This window comes from Haliotis rufescens, unplaced genomic scaffold (assembly GCF_023055435.1).
Source record: "Haliotis rufescens isolate VD_foot unplaced genomic scaffold, xgHalRufe1.0.p SCAF_1, whole genome shotgun sequence".
Classification (NCBI taxonomy): Eukaryota; Metazoa; Mollusca; class Gastropoda; order Lepetellida; family Haliotidae; genus Haliotis; species Haliotis rufescens.
In genome coordinates this window covers 74729374-74742992 of record NW_025963779.1, presented here as the reverse complement: position 1 = coordinate 74742992, position 13619 = coordinate 74729374, and the positions used below count along the sequence as shown (strand labels likewise).

General features: G+C 36.9%; 1 protein-coding gene across 1 annotated transcript in view; it reads right to left on the bottom strand.

Annotated features, from left to right (window-relative positions):
* The window catches only part of LOC124146800 (P-selectin-like), a 29730-nt gene extending 16770 nt beyond the window's left edge, over positions 1–12960 (bottom strand). The window contains exon 1 of the mRNA XM_046517257.2: positions 12617–12960. Coding sequence (XP_046373213.2) covers positions 12617–12883 — 267 coding nt within the window. The 5' untranslated portion in view covers positions 12884–12960. The remainder of the gene's footprint in view (positions 1–12616) is intronic.
* Between the last annotated feature and the right edge of the window lie 659 nt (positions 12961–13619).

The following is a 13619-nucleotide window of genomic DNA, read 5'->3' as shown; positions in this document are numbered from 1 at the left end:
AACAGTTCAGAAAAAACAACAGCCTTCTTATGATAATTCTCATATTCTCATTAGGACGTTGTATCTAATTATAGTGTCGGTCTTATTTACAGGTGATTCTACAATACCTGCTCTCGGTCAATTACGATCTACCACACCACACGTGAATAAACAGTTATGCAGGTGTTGCTGTGGGCAAATATCCAGCCTGAAAATGTATATTTATTTTGTGGATACATGTTTTACAATTTTTCGTTGATATGTGGATATATTAAGCACAAAGACAAACAAATGTTTATGAAAGATGAATTAGTGCCTTGATATATATATTCAACGAGAAGGAATCTTGTATTTTCTCCGCGATCCTGATGTGTATCATCGTATAATGGGTCATTCATTAAAAGTATGTTGTGAGGCGATATCAAAGAAGCGGCTCTATTTCACAGTGTCGTCCGTTTCGCGTGAACTACCACCCCACCCTGTCAGTAAGAGTTATGTAATCGGTACACAAATATATTTGATGCGATGTCAGTGTGTTGTATACTGTCGTAGGGTACACATATCTATTGCAAGTTTTAGTACTCATACACTTTCTCTTTTTGTGTTGATATGATTTCTATTTTCGTACATGATATGATTTCATTTGTATTTTTGGCTGCTATGTTTTTAAATGTTCGAGTAGATGTCTGTCCCTCATAAATTGACATAGTTCTGCCTCGCTATTGCATCTCTTGACTACAGGAGATCTACAGCATATAGCGGATCTAACTGCAATTCTTGTTTTAACCAAGCGGGTTTGACATTCCAGTAACTGGATTCAGGTTGATTGCAAGATATGCATACCTCGTCATAGTGATTGTTGTGAATTCCTCAAAATTTTGTTTGTTTGTTACTTGTATAACGCCGCACTTAGCAATATTTCAGCTGTATGACGGCTTTCTGTAAATAATCGAGTCAGGACCAGACAATCCAGTGATTGAAATCATGTGCATCGATCCACGCAATTGGGATACGATGACATGCATCAACCAAGTCAGCGAGCCTGACCACCCGATCCCGGTAGTCGCCTCTTACGACAAGCGCTGTCGCCCTTTTACGCCAAGAATGGGTTGTTAAAGATCTTCACGAGTCCATTGACGCAGGGATTTGTGTAAAGTCATTCAGACAGCATACAATGCCAACTCAAAAATTATACTCAATGTCTCCGCAAAGTAATATAGTACGGAACTTAGAGTACATATGAGATTATACTCAGGTTAGGGAGATGTTTAATCCATATAACGTGTTATTATTCTACCTAACAATGTATTTAATGAAATGAATACAAAACAAACTCAACGGCTAAAAGGTTTCATTGAAAAAACTACCCCTGGTCTTGCCTAATAAAACAACTGCAACCCGACACAGATTAAACGCAACTTACAAACACAATCATAATCTGGTTAATCTGTATCACTCAACAAGTTGGCGCCGCTTATTCTGCCCGCAGTATGACAGTATTGGGCAGCACAGTAATTAGGAGGTAAAACCAGGTCCCTGGATTATTTTCATGTATATTGTCAGAAATGGAAACTTACTGTAAATAGTGATAAAACTAAAATTGTTATTTTTGGAAGTGGTAAGTGTAGAGTAAACAAGCTATCATTTTACTTTGGTAACCTCCCAAAACCCCTACATCCCATTTCCCCTACAGCTTAAGACAACAAAGTTCACGGTCCATGGCACTGCTAATCCCTAGTCTGTTACCTATTTCATACTATGGAACAACCCAAGAAACTCGAATAGATTGAGATAAATATTTAATTACGATTACGATATTATTCAAAATTCATAATACATTATAATAAAATGTTCATTTTTCAAAATTCATAATTATAGATTATAATAAAATGTTCATTTTTCAAAATTCATAATACATTATAACAAAGTGTTCATTTTTCATCTCAACTGTAAATCGTCTCATCTCAGTTTCTCAGTGTAATAATTGTTTCTTCCTATTGTTATTTTTGTAATTTCTAAAAATTGTCTTCTCATCATACAGGCATCTTTCATTACACTTAGATTATTTTTATTTTTTTTTAACTTTCCTTTAAGTCCCCTAATCCCCTAAAGCTCTACCCCTTTCATTTCTACTACCTCTACTCCAGACCTTAATCTCTCCTTTAGGTGAGTTCATAATGCCAGACAGGTAAATGCCGTGTGTTGTTTTAACTAATTGTAGGGGAACTGGGTTGTAGGGGAAATGGGATGTAGGGGTTTTGGGAGATAACCTTTACTTTGGCAAAGAAGAAATTGAAATAGTTGATAATTATAAATATCTAGGTTTTAACTTTCACAAAAATAGAAAATTGACATTTGGTATAAGTGTTCTAGCCACACAAGCTAAGAAATGTATGTTTTTGTTACTGAAAATGGCAAGAAACAATGATTTACCACTTGACTGCGTATTTAAAGCATTCGATTTAATGATTTTACCCATTATGTTATATGAAGAAGAAGAAGAAGAAGAAGAAAATTGTTTTATTAAAGTGTCACATGCTGCAGTACTAAATATATGGACATATAAACATTTCATTAAAAAACAGCACCCGGCCAGTTGGCCTACGAGACACTAATTACATAATGGTACATTTAAAATATTTAAAAAAATAAAATAAATAATAATAAAAAAAAAAATTTAAAAAAAATAAAAAAAAATAAAATAAAATAAAAAATAAAAAAAAAATTAAAAATTAAAAAAAGAAGAAGAAAAAAAAAGGGAAAATTAGTTGCAACTTTGTATATTACTACACCCACACTCACACCGATACACCCACGCACACATCCGCATTAAAATCCCGCTCAAAGCATTCAAACAGGTAAGCATACAAACAGGTAAGCATACAGGACGCTCACAGCAATCTCATACAGGACACTCACAGCAGTTTCATACAGAACACTCACAGCAATCTCATTCAGAACACTCACAACAATTTCATACAGAACACTCACAACAATCTCATTCAGAACACTCGCAGCAATCTCATACAAAACACTCACGGCATTCTCATACATGTCATACATTTATACACATATGCGTCCATATACACACAACTTTATACATCAATCGTGTATACTAACCTACATGTATAACTAGCATACATACTAACATACCAACCTATATACATACCTATATTCATCAAACATAAATCAATCCGTATTATACATACACAGGTCCATCCATACCTATGTCCGTTTAAACACACCTCAATCCAAATATACTAACACACATACGACCATACATCCATACCTATATTCATCCATACACATATCGATCCATATATACATACACACATACAACCATACCTATATCCATCCATTCACACCTCAGTCCATATATACATATACATATACACATACAACCATACCTATATCCATCCATTCACACCTCAGTCCATATATACATATACATATACACATACAACCATACAAGTGTCGTACTGAATACAGTATGAACATACATTAAATACAACAGATGATATAAATGAGAGGCACTGTGTACTAACGTACATAAACACACCCGCCTACACACCTACGTGCATATATAAGACAATGCATAACATTATGGATGGGATAAAAAGTAATTAAAAATAAAAGCTAACAGTTTATATAAAGTTTACGGCGCCTGTACATGGCTCTGAATTTTTGGGACATGTTAAAATAGATATACTTGAAAATATACATACCAAGTTTTTAAAATTAGCCTCTGGTCTCAGAATGTCCACACCGAATTATTTCTTATATGGTGAATTTGGAAGATTTCCTATCAGCATCCATGTTTCTAAGAGAATTATTAGTTATTGGTATAAACTCAACACGCCCCTGTCTCACTTCAAGTTATCCTCGGTACTGTACAACTTCATGTCTTTAGATAGTGTGTTAAATAATCATTCTTATTCTTGGCTTAAGTTTGTTGAGAATACCCTTAACTCATGTGGGCTAAGTAATGTTTATATGTTCCCAGGTAATTTTAACAGAACATGGCTGCTTAATAAAGTAGAAACTACACTAAAAGATCACTTTTACCAAGTGTGGAGGAATGCAATAGAAGTAAGTCCCTACCATCACTTGATTCCTTTATCTTATTGCCCAAATATATTTACTACCCAATATTAAAATTTAGAACATCCAATCATTGTTTACCTATTGAGACAGGGCGTTGGTATAATACTCCAAGGGAATTTAGAACTTGTAAATTGTGTGACTCCCCGACAATTGCAGACGAGTTTCATTATATATTTCGTTGTCCTGCTTTTGATGAAAATAGAAAAAGATTTATTTCAACAAAACTAACCAAATTTTCAAATATGGCATCTTATAGACGGTTGTTTACATCATCAGATTTCACTCTTTTAACAAACCTAGCAAAGTTTATAAATGTTATCTTCTCTGTAATATCAAAACTTAGATAATAGACATGCTTATTATATCTACCACTGTTTACAATATATTGTTTTATTCCGCCGCCATTTTGACTGCTTGTATATAATGATTGACATGTAAAATGTACTCTAATACCACCATGCGTGGTTCTCTAGAGAATAAAGTGAAGTTGAAGTTGAAATTGTACACTGGTCACACTTGACTGGTCTGTCTGATGATTAGGTCGTCTGTCAATTGGGAGTGAACCATAGCAAGTACTATCTGCGAAACTATTTGCTCCTTTTATGGGACCGATTAGTTTTATGACCATGGGGCTCGGCACAAGCGTGGTGATGGCCTGTCCTCATTTCGCCTACACCGTTATCAAAACAAATTTACAGCTGACTGCCCATAAGTCAAGTGCTGTGTTACCTCTAAAATAATGAACTGACCCAAAAGAAGGTTAAACAGACAAGACAATCTTGAAGCTTCATGCATTGTTTAATAGCTGATCAACACGAGCTCGGGGTCTGCATGATCCTCCAAGATCAATTTGTTTCCTGGAGCGTCTGTCTGCCTTTTCAATCTTCTTGATCTCCTTCAAGAACTGATAGATGTTAGGGTGAGATCGGGGCATTCTCTTTTTCAGTCCACAGTGGAACCCTTCCAGATGGTTGTTGGATCGGGGACCGGTGTTGTCGTGCTGGTTCCAAATATGGCAGGGGAATCTAGCGTCGTCATCTACTGGTGACATAGTCGTTAAAATCACCAATCTGTTGATCACCAGGCCCTTGCTCCATCACCTCAACCCATGCATTCTGTACCTGGTCAAGTGGGAGAAGTGGCAGGGCTGCGGCACGTCGAACATGGGACTGAATTGCTGGATTGTTCGTGTATTCTCGTAAAAGACCTCTCTCAACTACCTGACGCCACAAAGCTTGTGAATAGTGAAACAGACAACCCCTCACATAACTATCAGGAAAAACCTCTGCAATGGCTCTTATGACTGCTGACTCGTAATCAGTCTGAAACACCTCTGGAGAAAGTTCAGTACCAGTTCTGGTTCCTACTGTGTCCTTCAACAACCTAAATAGTCTAACATATGTCTGCAGATTATTAAATCATTGTCTCTATTATCAGCCGCTACGTTTGTATCGTTTGCATTGTACAAAGAAATATTTTGTCTGTCCTTTTGCAGATTTTAGCCTCAGAATGTGCTCATTCGAATTAGGAACGAAAATAATTGCTTATCATGAGTATATATGATACACTGTAGATGTATTCACTTAAAAGTCGTATACGACCTTCGCGAGCGAGTTGAATGATCCAGGTTAATTGGAACGAAGTCTAGAAAGGGTTATAAGGTTTTGTATTTGGTAATGTGTAGGTTTGTTAAATATGATTTTTTAAATTCCTTTTATTTCAATATGTAAAAACATAATTATGCGTTTAAAAACAGAGCTGACTTGATGGGAGATATGGCGTTAGCCACCTGAGATTGTCTGTTTGGACACGGTTTAACCTTACTGTGTCCTCACCCTGGTTGTTGTTACCGTTGTTATAAGGGATTAGGAGCTACGGCTCATTGCATTTTTGGTTACAGTCTGTCTCACTAAAGTGGACATGTGCAGGTGAACGCTGTTCAATTAGTATCGGAAATGCCCAAAAATGTGAACTCCAAACAATAATAAACTGAGACGTAATTCAAACTCCTTCCACACTGACACCGCATCAAATATATTTGTGTACCGATTACATAACTATTTTTGACAGGGTGGGATGGTAGTTCACTGGACGACACTGTGTATATTGGGCGGCTCCTTTGATATCTCCTCCAAACATACTTTTATTGAATGACCACATCTCGATGAATATTTCAAGGCACTAATTCATCGAGGTATGCATATCTTGCAATCAACCTGAATCCAGTTACTGTAATGTCAAACCCGCTTGGTTAAAACAAGAATTGCAGTTAGATCCGCTATATGCTGTAGATCTCCTGTAGTCAAGAGATGCAATAGCGAGGCAGAACTATGTCAATTTATGAGGGACAGACAGCTACTCGAACATTTAAAAACATAGCAGCCAAAAATAAAAATGAAATCATATCATGTACGAAAATAGAAATCATATCAACACAAAAAGAGAAAGTGTATGAGTACTAAAACTTGCAATAGATATGTGTACCCTACGACAGTATACAACACACTGACATCGCATCAAATATATTTGTGTACCGATTACATAACTCTTACTGACAGGGTGGGGTGGTAGTTCACGCGAAACGGACGACACTGTGAAATAGAGCCGCTTCTTTGATATCGCCTCACAACATACTTTTAATGAATGACCCATTAAACGATGATACACATCAGGATCGCGGAGAAAATACAAGATTCCTTCTCGTTGAATATATATATCAAGGCACTAATTCATCTTTCATAAACATTTTTTTGTCTTTGTGCTTAATATATCCACATATCAACGAAAATTTGTAAAACATGTATCCACAAAATAAATATACATTTTCAGGCTGGATATTTGCCCACAGCAACACCTGCATAACTGTTTATTCACGTGTGGTGTGGTAGATCGTAATTGACCGAGAGCAGGTATTGTAGAATCACCTGTAAATAAGGCCGACACTATAATTAGATACAACGTCCTAATGAGAATATGAGAATTATCATAAGAAGGCTGTTGTTTTTTCTGAACTGTTAGCATTTTCATACCAAAAGTGGCAATGCATTTAAAAGTTGCTTTAGTGTTATAATATTCACTCAAGTTTTCCTCAATCGCCTGTAAACATAATTCCCATTGATCAGTTCGACACCGCATATAATTAAATAATTATTTCGAGATTTCGTTAGAATGTGAGATATTCAGCCAAACGTTATGCAATGAAAGACGAATCGTTTTTTGTTGCCATTAAAATACGCGCACGTGTACCTGTATATTGCATACTTAGTGTCACTTACTTTCCCAGTGTGGTGTTTCAACGAGACATAAAATGGGAAATGAAAAAGAAACTAACTAAACTTTAATGTGTTGGAAAATGTCGCCAATGAATTGGCGTATCGTTGCAATATGTAAAAAGGGTGAAATTTGTAAAACTTCTGTAAAGGAAACATCCAACCAAAGGCCCTTTTTAAATAGTAATGTAATGCTATAATGTAAAGTATATTTCACATGATACAATATACTCTTACACAATTAGTTAATTATTTAAAGGCACTGACGAAAACATGGGCGAAATATTTTAATAGTTGAATTAAGGTAAAATGAATTGAATCATGTGTCATGCTTATAAAACCTTTATGTATTTGCGAAACTAAAACTGTTGAGCAAAGGAAAATATTCTCGCCCATGGGCCAAACCTTTTTCTCGCCCATGGGCGAAATATTTCAATATTGCTATACAATAGTTGAATTAAGTTAAAATGAGTTAAATTTTGTGTCATGATACTTGAATAAATATATTTAATGTATTTGCGAAACAAAAACATGAGTTTTAAGTAAAGGAACATATTCTCGCCCATGGGCCAAACCTTTTTCTCGCCCATGGGCGAAATATTTCAATATCGCCATAAAATAGTTGAATTAAGTTAAAATGAGTTAAATTTTGTGTCATGATACTTGAATAAATACATTTAATGTATTTGCGAAACAGAAACACGAGTTTTGAGAAAAGGAACATATTCTCGCCCATGGGCCTACCCATGGGCCAGTCTTCGCCCATGGGCCACACTTCTAAATAGTGTAAATATTGAGTTTTTGAACAATTTTTTTCTCCAATTTTTCTTCCTTGGTATGTTCCCATGAAAACAGCATGTTTAATTTTGTAAATACCTTTGACCGAGATTCGGCAAAGACCGTAGAGTTTCTGGACTTTTGGGTTTCCAGAATTAAAATGGGACGTGTTGTAGGTGTTTCGGCTTGTATTCGTAGTTGTGTGGGCTTGTGTAAGTAGCTGTGTGAGCTTGTGTTCGTAATTGTGTTGGTTGTGTAACTAGTTGTGTCGGCTTGTGTAAGTAGTTGTGTGGGCTTGTGTAAGTAATTGTGTCGGCTTGTGTAAGTAGTTGTGTGGGCTTGTGTAATTAGTTGTGTCGGCTCGTGTAATAGATGTGTCGGTTTGTGTACGTAATTGTGTTGGTTATGTAACTAGTTGTGTTGGTTTGTGTAAGTAGTTGCGTTGGCTTGTGCAAGTAATTGTGTTGGTTGTGTAACTAGTTGTGTCGGCTTGTGTAAGTAGTTGTGCCGGCTTGTGCGAGTAGGTGTGCGGTCTTGTGTAAGTAGTTGTGTGGTCTTGTGTAACTAGTTGTGCCGGCCTGTGTAATAGTTGTGTCGGTTTTGTAAGTAGTTGTGTCGGTTTGTACAACTAGTTGTGTTGGTTGTATAAGTAGTTATGTCAACTTGTGTAAGTAGTTGTGTCGGCTTGTTTTAGTAGTTGTGAGGTCTTGTGTAAGTAGTAGTGTTGGCTTGTGTAAGTAGTTGTGCGGTCTTGTGTAAGTAGTAGTGATGGCTTGTGTAAGTAGTTGTGCGATCTTGTGTAAGTAATTGTGTTGGCTTGTGTAAGTAGGTGTTTCGGCTTGTGTAAGTAGTTGTGTTCGTTGTGTTAGTAGTTGTGCCGGCCTGTGTAATAGTTGTGTCGGTTTTGTAAGTAGTTGTGTCGGTTTGTACAACTAGTTGTGTTGGTTGTATAAGTAGTTATGTCAACTTGTGTAAGTAGTTGTGTCGGCTTGTTTTAGTAGTTGTGAGGTCTTGTGTAAGTAGTAGTGTTGGCTTGTGTAAGTAGTTGTGCGGTCTTGTGTAAGTAGTAGTGATGGCTTGTGTAAGTAGTTGTGCGATCTTGTGTAAGTAATTGTGTTGGCTTGTGTAAGTAGGTGTTTCGGCTTGTGTAAGTAGTTGTGTTCGTTGTGTTAGTAGTTGTTCCGGTTTGTGTAACTAGTTGTGTTGGTTGTGTAAGTAGTTGTATCGCTTTGTATAACTAGTTGTGTTGGTTGTGTTAGTAGTTGTATCAGTTTGTGTAAGTAGTTGTGTTGGTTGTGTAAGTAGTTGTTTCGGTTTGTGTAACTAGTTGTGTTGGTTGTGTAAGTAGTTGCGTGGGCTTGTGCAAGTAATTGTGTTGGTTGTGTAACTAGTTGTGTCGGCTTGTGTAAGTAGTTGTGTTGGTAGTGTAAGTAGTTGTATTGGTCTGTGTAACTAGTTGTGTTGGTTGTGTAAGTAGTTCTGTCGGCTCGTGTAATAGATGTGTCGGTTTGTGTACGTAATTGTGTTGGTTATGTAACTAGTTGTGTTGGTTTGTGTAAGTAGTTGTATCGGTTTCTGTAACTAGTTGTGTTGGTTGTGTAAGTAGTTGTTTCGGTTTGTGTAACTAGTTGTGTTGGTTGTGTAAGTAGTTGTATCGGTTTCTGTAACTAGTTGTGTTGGTTGTGTAAGTAGTTGTTTCGGTTTGTGTAACTAGTTGTGTTGGTTGTGTAAGTAGTTGTATCGGTTTGTGTAACTAGTTGTGTTCGTTGTGTAAGTAGTTGTTTCGGTTTGTGTAACTAGTTGTGTTGGTTGTGTAAGTAGTTGTATCGGTTTGTGTAACTAGTTGTGTTGGTTGTGTAAGTAGTTGTATCGGTTTGTGTTTCTAGTTGTGTTGGTTGTGTAAGTAGTAGTATCGGTTTGTGTAACTAGTTGTGTTGGTTGTGTAAGTAGTTGTATCGGTTTGTGTAACTAGTTGTGTTGGTTGTGTAAGTAGTTGTTTCGGTTTGTGTAAGTAGGTGTGTTGGTTGTGTAAGTAGTTGCGTGGGGTTGTTTAACTAGTTGTGTTGGTTGTGTAACTAGTTGTGTCGGCTTGTGTAAGTAGTTGTGTTGGTAGTGTAAGTAGTTGTATCCGTTTGTGTAACTAGTTGTGTTGGTTGTGTAAGTAGTTGTGTTGGTTGTGTAAGTAGTTGTATCGGTTTGAATAACTAGTTGTGTTTGTTGTGTAAGTAGTTTTTTCGGTTTGTGTAACTAGTTGTGTTGATTGTGTAAGTAGTTGCGTGGGCTTGTGCAAGTAATTGTGTTGGTTGTGTAATTAGTTGTGTCGGCTTGTGTAAGTAGTTGTGTTGGTAGTGTAATTAGTTGTATTGGTCTGTGTAACTAGTTGTGTTGGTTGTGTAAGTAGTTCTGTCGGCTCGTGTAATAGATGTGTCGGTTTGTGTACGTAATTGTGTTGGTTATGTAACTAGTTGTGTTGGTTTGTGTAAGTAGTTGTATCGGTTTCTGTAACTAGTTGTGTTGGTTGTGTAAGTAGTTGTTTCGGTTCGTGTAACGATTTGTGTTGGTTGTGTAAGTAGTTGTATCGGTTTGTGTAACTAGTTGTGTTGGTTGTGTAAGTAGTTGTTTCGGTTTGTGTAACTAGTTGTGTTGGTTGTGTAAGTAGTTGTTTCGGTTTGTGTAACTAGTTGTGTTGGTTGTGTAAGTAGTTGTATCGGTTTGTGTAACTAGTTGTGTTGGTTGTGTAAGTAGTTGTATCGGTTTGTGTAACTAGTATTGTTGGTTGTGTAAGTAGTTGTATCGGTTTGTGTAACTAGTTGTGTTGGTTGTGTAAGTAGTTGTTTCGGTTTGTGTAAGTAGTTGTGTTGGTTGTGTAAGTAGTTGTTTCGGTTTGTGTAACTGGTTGTGTTGGTTGTGTAAGTAGTTGTATCGGTTTGTGTAACTAGTTGTGTTGGTTGTGTAAGTAGTTGTATCGGTTTGTGTAAGTAGTTGTGTTGGTTGTGTAAGTAGTTGTATCAATTTGTGTTACTAGTTGTGTTGGTTGTGTAAGTAGTTGTATCGGTTTGTGTAACTAGTTGAGTTAGTTGTGTAAGTAGTTGTATCCGTTTGTGTAACTAGTTGTGTTGGTAGTGTAAGTAGTTGTATCGGTTTGTGTAACTAGTTGTGTTGGTTGTGTAAGTAGTTGTATCGGTTTGTGTAACTAGTTGTGTTGGTTGTGTAAGTAGTTGTTTCGGCTTGTGTAACTAGTTGTGTTGGTTGTGTAAGTAGTTGTATCGGTTTGTGTAACTAGTTGTGTTGGTCGTATAAGTAGTTGTATCGGTTTGTGTAACGAGTTGTGTTGGTTGTGTAAGTAGTTGTATCGGTTTGTGTAACTAGTTGTGTTGGTTGTGTAAGTAGTTGTATCGCTTTGTGTAACTAGTTGTGTTGGTTGTGTAAGTAGTTGTATCGTTTTGTGTAACTAGTTGTGTTGGTTGTGTAAGTAGTTGTTTCGGTTTGTGTAACTAGTTGTGTTGGTTGTGTAAGTAGTTGTATCGGTTTGTGTAACTAGTTGTGTTGGTTGTGTAAGTAGTTGTATCGGTTTGTGTAACTAGTTGTGTTGGTTGTGTAAGTAGTTGTATCGGTTTGTGTAACTAGTTGTGTTGGTTGTGTAAGTAGTTGTATCGGTTTGTGTAACTAGTTGTGTTGGTTGTGTAAGTAGTTGTATCGGTTTGTGTAACTAGTTGTGTTGGTTGTGTAAGTAGTTGTATCGGTTTGTGTAACTAGTTGTGTTGGTTGTTTAAGTAGTTGTATCGGTTTGTGTAAGTAGTTGTGTTGGTTGTGTAAGTAGTTGTTTCGGCTTGTGTAACTAGTTGTTTCGGTTCGTGTAATAGATGTGTCGGTCTGTGCAAGTAGTTGTGTATGCAGTTTTAAGTAGTTGTGTAAGTAGTTAGGTAAAAACTTATGTAATAATGTGTCAGCTATTGTGAAAGTAGTTGTATAGATATGTGTGTGTGTGCATCTGTGTAACGAGCTGTGTAGCGTCAGATGTAGTCGTGTGAGTGGTTGTGTAGGAAATGTTGGTATCAACAGTATTTTGATGGGTATTTTTGGCATTAGAAAATTCAGTGACGAAAATTGCATCTTATATTTGGATAGTGTTTAGACATACGAGGATTCCAAACATTCATTAGCGCACTTTACATTAATTTCACGGTCTGTTACTTATTGCTGCTGCCTGTAATTGTGTCGATTAAACTGCCTTATTTGATTGTAATCCTAGGTAAGACTGTGTGTTTCAATATAATTTAATATTTATTCATTGACCTTGTCTGCTTACTGATTTTAACATGTTAGTTCTAGAGAAACCGATTTCGGGGTTAAACTTTGCATTTCAATTTGGAACTTACTTCGTAACTAATGTAATAAAAAGGTTTCTCATCAATACTTTCTTGCCATTAATTACCTTCAAAATATAAATTCATCACAAAAGCGGGTAAGAAACTTGATCTCATCACCTTTTCTGCTGTGTATCCCTGGGGTAGATTGTCAGGAATTTTGGTGCTGTTGTTTCCAGGCGCCACGTACAGGCTGCATCCGCGGCTCTTGGCGTCATACTCTGGGGAGTGGCACCCACCGGTTACCACACAAAGTCTGTAGCACTGGAGGTAATTGCTAACCTTCATCTTTGCAAACTCCATACTGCCAATGACTGGGTGCCCCAACATCCCCACCAACGGAACCACCCGCCACAGGAACACCACCGCTCTCGTCAGCGACTCCATGACATACTGGTGGAAAACTGGGAGAGCTCCGGATAATGTCTAAGTATGTCGGGAAACTCCTTGTTTTTCGACGACACTGTCACTATTTAGTTAAATGTGGTTACCAAAGCAAAGTTTTGCTATTGTGTCTTAATATATTAGTGATATAGATTGCATGCTTCTGTGCACACTACCTTTAGAGAACCGTTTTTTCATCGCTTGTCTGTTGTTCATTTTATAACATCTTACTCGTTTGCAATCAATACCGTAAGCTATGGATGAAAAGGTTCTTGACAGTCTTACCCGTTTTTGCAAACAACTGATGTTCAGATCATGTCTACGACTATTTTGCCTTTGCGTTTGTCTTTGCCGATGACATTTGTTTCTGCAGATAACAGATAGTGATTATTCTCTGGCATTGACGTTTTATTTTTACATAATTATTTCAAATATAAAGACGTAAAGATGATCGGTGTCTTGGTTTCAATTGGCCCACCTTTAAGCAAACACCTGGTATCATCACTATCGGAAAACGATTTTAGAAACAGCATATGCTTGTGACATAGTCGGAATATCGAAATCGTAAAAGAATTCTGCTTTTAGGACGAAGAAAATTTTAAACATTAGCATATAAAATGCTCCATTTATCCGAAAATCTGGAACTTTGTGGCTGTTTGGGGGGCATTTGAAGACCACAAATGTGTAAAGTAGAGAATTTGCAAGATAAATTCCAGTGCATATACAGTTTTACACGAGT